Genomic DNA, 6002 nt, shown 5'->3' with positions numbered 1-6002 from the left:
ACAAGTCAAACAATGAAATTGGATTTTATGATTTCGAAGAACATTTAAGCTTCCACTAGCAAAGTTTACATCTAAAACTATGGTGTATTCCAGTCTTTTGAACACTCTAAGTCATTTTCATGAATCCATAACCAAAACCTGGTAAGATATGGAAGTAAAACCAATCAAATCACATGTTTAAGATGAATTTGAACAAAGAGTGAATAACACAACATGAACGCATAATGATCACGTGTAAAAGTAAAAAATTAGTAAGAATGAGAGAAACTAATTTGTAGAAATAGAAAGAAACATGAATTAAAACTAAAATACCAAATGTAGATTACAAAGTCTTGGAGTTCTTGAACCTATCTCACTTTAAACCCCTGAGCTCCAAAAAACCAAAACTGGAGAAAACTAGAAAATTATAAAAATTGTTAGTGTGAAATTCTGTAGCACCTCTTTCTCTAAACTATATTGTAGTTAGCTATTCTCCTTCCTAAAACTGTAAAAACCTACTTAACTAACTCAAGTTAACTAGCTTGGTTGACTATACATGTGTGTGAGAAGATGCTTAATTGGGTCAGCTCGAACCCTTTCCAAGGTCATTCTAGGTTAGCATAAGTGTCAATTATTGTCCCTTAAGGCCTCCCACAACTGGCACAAGGTTAGAAGTGGAATTGTAAAAAGTCAACTCAAAAGTAACTCTATAACTTTGTCCCAAAATTGTCTCAACCTTGTTGCTTTGTTGTTGGTTTTCCTGCTCTTTTCTCTTCATCACACTTCAATCAACTCTTCTTTGTTGGACCAACACAAGTTACACAAGTTATTCAAACCAATTAAAAACACCTAGACTAAGCTAATTAACTAGACTACACTTAACTAAGAACTCAAAACAACCTTACTCCTAGTATTCTAATTAGTCTAAAGTATTATTACTAACTATGATCCTAATTAAGTAAAACTAATAATTATTAAACTAATGTTATGATACTAATATAAGAGTGAAGGAATCTACCTAAACTAGAAATCAGAACCTATTAACACCAATACTAGCTAACCAAGACTAAAGTCCTAAATTATACAAATGTAAAACTAAAATATTTAACTAATGACAACTTAGACACTACTAAAAAGTATGCTTAAACTTCTATATCTCACTAATTCTATAGAAAAAGACAAATTAGTACAATAAAAGAATCTAATCTAATACAAGCTAATTAACTAGAACAGGTACTAAAGAAGACAATATTAACTGATTAAAACACCACATAATATGTACTTAACAGTGACTTCCCAGTTTGATCACCTCTCCTCCAGCTTCTATCAACTATTGCATTCCACTAGTGCAATAAGAGGAAACGACAGCGGTTATTTTCGTCCTTTGGACGCGGTTCTTGAACCGAGGCATATACAGGCGAGGAAAAAAATCTAGACTTTTATGCCTCGGTTATGAACGGAGGCAAAAAGATGGATGATTTCACTTCGGTTCATTGTGAACCAATACAGTATGTCAACCTCTACTACCTCGGTTGGGACTTGAACCGAGGCAGTAGGGCCTTTTATTTTTCTTTTGTCAGTCTTTATTGACAAGGTTAAACAGGTCTCGAACATGGAAGAGGTCTCCAAAAGGAAAGAAGCAATTTAGAGTTAATCAACCTCAAGAAAGCAGTTGCGTTGATAGCTGAGTTGCTTAGTTTGCTCCTATGCCAGAAATTCTACTCAAATTCTTGAAATGATTCCACAAGAAAATCCAGTCAAATTCTCTTTCACAGAAATATCCAATAGCAAGAAATACCTTCATTGTTCTTGTCATCTTCATCTGTGATGAATGTTTTTGCATCACCAATAGATGAAACCCCGTTCAAATCCCTAACCCCCAAATCCAGTCAAAACCCCGTTCAAATCCTTAACCCCCAATCGGATGACCAACAACCCCAAACCTCCTCCAACAGTCGCGAAGTCCCCAAACCTGCACCAATAGTGGCGAAGTCACTAAAGAGTGAAACTCCCTTGCGCCGCGGAGACGCTTTTTCGTGACCACGGTGCCTCCAAATCGCTTCCCCTCCATGCGTGAACGAACCAGGAATAAGGAAGGAAAGGACGCCTCCTTGCTCAACGACGAGCCTCCACCCGAAATGTCGTTGTTGCCTCCTCGTGCCACCAGCATTCGCAAATTCGAACTAGGATGAAGGAGAAGAAGAAGAAAACCCCATAAGCGAGAAAGGAATCATCCTCACAATAACCTGCAAAAAAGGCAAGAAGCGAGAAAGGGAAGTCAGATCGAAAAGAGTAATAGGTGAAAGCAACCTTGATGCCGGAATCAGAGGATGCGGGGAGGGAATTGTCGGTTAGGGCATCAGCAGCCATGGTGAGCTTTCGCTTGAGAGGGTTGGAAGCGGGGGGTCTAGGAGGCAAGGGACTCTTGAACTTAGCGGGGGAAGGAACGATGAGATTGGGATCGGAGGGAGGGTCATTTTCTTTGGGCGGGTTTTGGCGGAGCTAGGAGAGGCGGCTGTGGTGGCCGTAGTAGCGAGTGGAAGAAGAATGAAGTGCTTCATTTTGGGGCAGAGAGGAGAACGAAATGGGGAAAGAAGCGTGTGGAAGAAGAGTTCATTTTGGGGCAGAGAGGAGAATGAAATGGAGGAAGTGCACAGCCCTTAGCTCGAGAGAAGTGGAGGCACCGTCGAGTCATTGGAGAAATAACCGGAGGCAGCGATAGCGACGGCAGGGAGCACCAGCGGAGATGAAGAAAGTGCGAGAGAGAAAAGACGAAACTGCAAGGAAGATAGACAGTGAAATCTGAATATGAACCTACGAAAGAACAACCAAAGCAATATCAAACTACGACCTCGCTTATTCAAAGACCCGAAGCTTATAGTGGAAGCAGAAACACAAAAAACAAGTTTATATGCCTCGGTTCTTCAGATAACCGAGGCCTCAAAGCCTTTTGACTTCGGTTCCAAAGCAACCCGCGGTTGTTTCTCCTGGTCAGAACGCTCAAAAGGGGTTGCTGACTTGACTGACTTGATGTGTTGCAGGTGTTTTGCAGGTGAGTCAGGCGTTTCTGCTTCGGTTCTGATAGAACCCGAGGCAGTATCACCTTTTCACACAGTTTTCTAACCGTTTTAGACGAAAAGGTGGCATGGTAGGTGATGTTTAGGCACCGGTTCCCTGTGCAACCGAAGTTGTATCAGCGTTATGCACCGGTTCTGTATGAATCGAGGCCTATAAGGTCTCCATAATTGCGGATTTGCCACCGCGTTTGGATATACACCGATTTGGTTTAGACAGATGTCTATTGTGCGAGTTTAAAGACACATTTTGTACTAGTATTCCTATCCACCAGTGTTCAATCTCCTTATCGGCAGAAATGATGCGAACACCAACTTCCTATCCGTAGGATAAGTGATAAGTTATGAAGATCTTCTCATTCTCACAACTCCGAGAATCAACATAGTCTGGAGTTTTTTTTTTTATTATTGAGCTTAGTAGGATTATGGTGCATAAAATCAGCCAATTTGAATTTAGTGACATTTTAGAATAAGTTTGACCCACTCTGATAAAGTCCACTTTTAACTTTCAGCTGTTAAAACCCAGTTTTCTTGTAGTGTTTCTTATTTCTTTAGACTAAGATTAAATTAATACTTTAACACCAAATTTATGATTAAACAAAGTATACAATGGTTTGAGTTTGAATTCCAAGATTAGAAAAAAGTATTTAACATAATTATATATTAAGATAAAAATAAATAAATTATGTTTTGACAATCTCTCACAACTCACTTTTAAAAATAATATAATCATTAATAAAAATGAAATTTTATATTTATAAGAAAAAAATAGATAATAAAGAGTAAAATAACATATACAGAGTGGATAATGCCAAAAACCTCATTTTCTATTAAATTTTATATTTTTTCTTTTATCTTAAAAGTATAGGAAAATTGAAAAGTGTTTATACAAGTTGTTCCTAAAAAGAGATAAATAGTGAACTGTCACCCATGTGTCAAATCTCACTCTAATCTAATTGTTCCTGTTAACATGAGAACTTGTTCTACCAACTCATGTCACAAACATGATCTACCAAACTTTTTCCACTCAACTAAAATGCAGTCTATTCTCTTAATTCATTCATACCATTACCAATATCATATTAGTATTCACGTTTCACCTCTTAGTTTGGAAAAGAAACATGGTTACTGCAGATATTGTTCGAACAGTGGTTGGCATCATAGGTATGTGCGAGGAACTCAACTTGATCACTTTCTGAACTTCATTATATAAGCAAAAATATAGAACACTAATATATCATGTATGTGATTTAACTTTCTCATTTTTTCCCGCAATCAGGAAACATCATTTCGGGGTGCCTTTTCTTGTCTCCAGTGTAAACTAATCTATCCCTTTGTCTCCCTCAGATTTGTGTGTTTAGGTGGCCATGGATTTGAGTAACACGTTATGATATTGCAGGCCAACATTTCTGGAGATACGGAAAAAGGGATCAGTGGAGGAGTACTCAGCAGTGCCATACATGGCCACACTGATGAACTGCATGGTTTGGACTTTGTATGGCCTACCAATGGTGCACCCTCACAGCTTGCTGGTAGTGAGCATCAATGGTGGAGGATGCGTGATTGAGATGATCTATATCACCCTGTTCTTCTTCTACTCTAATCGCACCAAGAGGCTCACCCTCTTCCTTTGCCTCTTCTTGCAACTCCTCTTCCTCACGCTTCTCTCCATTCTCACCTTCACTACCATTCATGATGTCGAAAAACGTTCTGCTGTTGTTGGAACCGTCTGCGTCATCTTCAACGTTGCCATGTACGCTTCGCCCTTGTCTGTCATGGTCACGCATCCTTTCTCAACACTTTTCTTTCCTTGTTCTTAGCTTCAAAGTCTGCATGTGTTAACAAGTTAATGTGTAATGGGGTTGCAGAAACTGGTGATGAGGACCAAAAGCGTTAAGTACATGCCATTTTCCCTCTCTCTAGCGTCCTTTGGCAATGGTGTGTCTTGGACTGCATATTCTCTCATCCCTTTTGATCCTTTCATGGCTGTAAGTTTAAAAAAAATCACTAACAAACCCTTTTCCTTCCTTTCATGCATTTCTTCATCTTCCCTCTACACATTCAATACAACATTTAACTTAACCCGTTGTTGTGTTGTGTAAATAATATTCAGATACCAAATGGGATCGGGACAACATTTTCTGTGGCACAACTAATTCTGTACGCAACCTATTACAACTCCACTAAGAGGCAGATAGAAGGAAGGAATGCCAAAGGGGTAGGAGAGGTGAATCTCTCAGAGGTGGTGGTCGGTAACAATGATCAAGATCCTAACAATATCAACGGGATTTATGTTTTTCCCGATGGTTTTTAATTTCAGCTTCATCCATGTTGCCTAATGATTCATGGTCATGCATATGGATGTACTCTTTTACCAACTGAAGCTCGGTCTTATCATTAGATATAGTCACCTTATAATATATAATTTTCAACCTCAAAATTTTCAATTCTCTTCCTAATTTTCAATTAGATTGTTACCATTTCACATTACAAATTTACAGAACACTGGTGTAGAAAAAAAAAATTAAAAATGTAAAGTCTAAGTTATTGATATTTGTTGTAACTTGGAGAGATCCAAAATTAGCCTAAAATCTACTAGGCGATCTTTCCAACTTTATCTATTATATATTTTTTTTAAAAGATTACAAGCAAACATAAGAAAGAATTTTCATAGAATTTGTTAATAGGCAAAAAAAAGTTTTTAAACAACTAATTCACCTTTTATTGATTTGTGACCTAGCCATATTTTGTTTAGGATGTGCATGAAATATTGGAGAAAGCGGAGGTTGGCAGTCCAATACAAAAAGTGAACAAACTTATTGTACTAACTCCTCTTTACTTTCTTTTACTTGTTTTTGGATTAAGCGAAAATTCTCACATCAATGTGTTTCTTCCTTTTATACACTAGGTTCTTTGTTATCACAGTGGTTGACTTGTTCTATATTTTTT

At 37.9% G+C, this 6002-nt stretch overlaps 1 protein-coding gene across 1 annotated transcript; it reads left to right on the top strand.

The window, feature by feature from the left end:
• Positions 1–2787: 2787 nt before the first annotated feature.
• LOC124849207 (bidirectional sugar transporter SWEET4-like) lies at positions 2788–5477 on the top strand. Its single transcript, XM_047327108.2, has 6 exons — positions 2788–3031; positions 4161–4217; positions 4333–4369; positions 4453–4831; positions 4922–5041; positions 5167–5477. The coding sequence occupies exons 1-6, from the start codon at positions 2788–2790 to the stop codon at positions 5365–5367; spliced, it is 1038 nt and encodes a 345-aa protein (XP_047183064.2). The 3' UTR covers positions 5368–5477.
• The last annotated feature ends 525 nt before the right edge of the window (positions 5478–6002 follow it).

Source organism: Vigna umbellata, chromosome 7 (assembly GCF_029865625.1).
Source record: "Vigna umbellata cultivar VRB3 chromosome 7, Vumbellata_1.0, whole genome shotgun sequence".
NCBI lineage: Eukaryota > Viridiplantae > Streptophyta > Magnoliopsida > Fabales > Fabaceae > Vigna > Vigna umbellata.
This window is presented reverse-complemented; position numbering and strand designations above follow the sequence as displayed.

What these genes read in the sequence shown, in the direction of transcription:
- LOC124849207 (XM_047327108.2), top strand. Translation starts at nt 2,788, where the DNA reads ATGAACCTACGAAAGAACAACCAAAGCAATATCAAACTACGACCTCGC. An exon ending in GTGTTGCAGGTGTTTTGCAG is followed by an intron (nt 3,032 to 4,160) that starts GTGAGTCAGGCG and finishes TTCACCTCTTAG; the next exon opens with TTTGGAAAAGAAACATGGTT. An exon ending in TGCCTTTTCTTGTCTCCAGT is followed by an intron (nt 4,370 to 4,452) that starts GTAAACTAATCT and finishes ATGATATTGCAG; the next exon opens with GCCAACATTTCTGGAGATAC.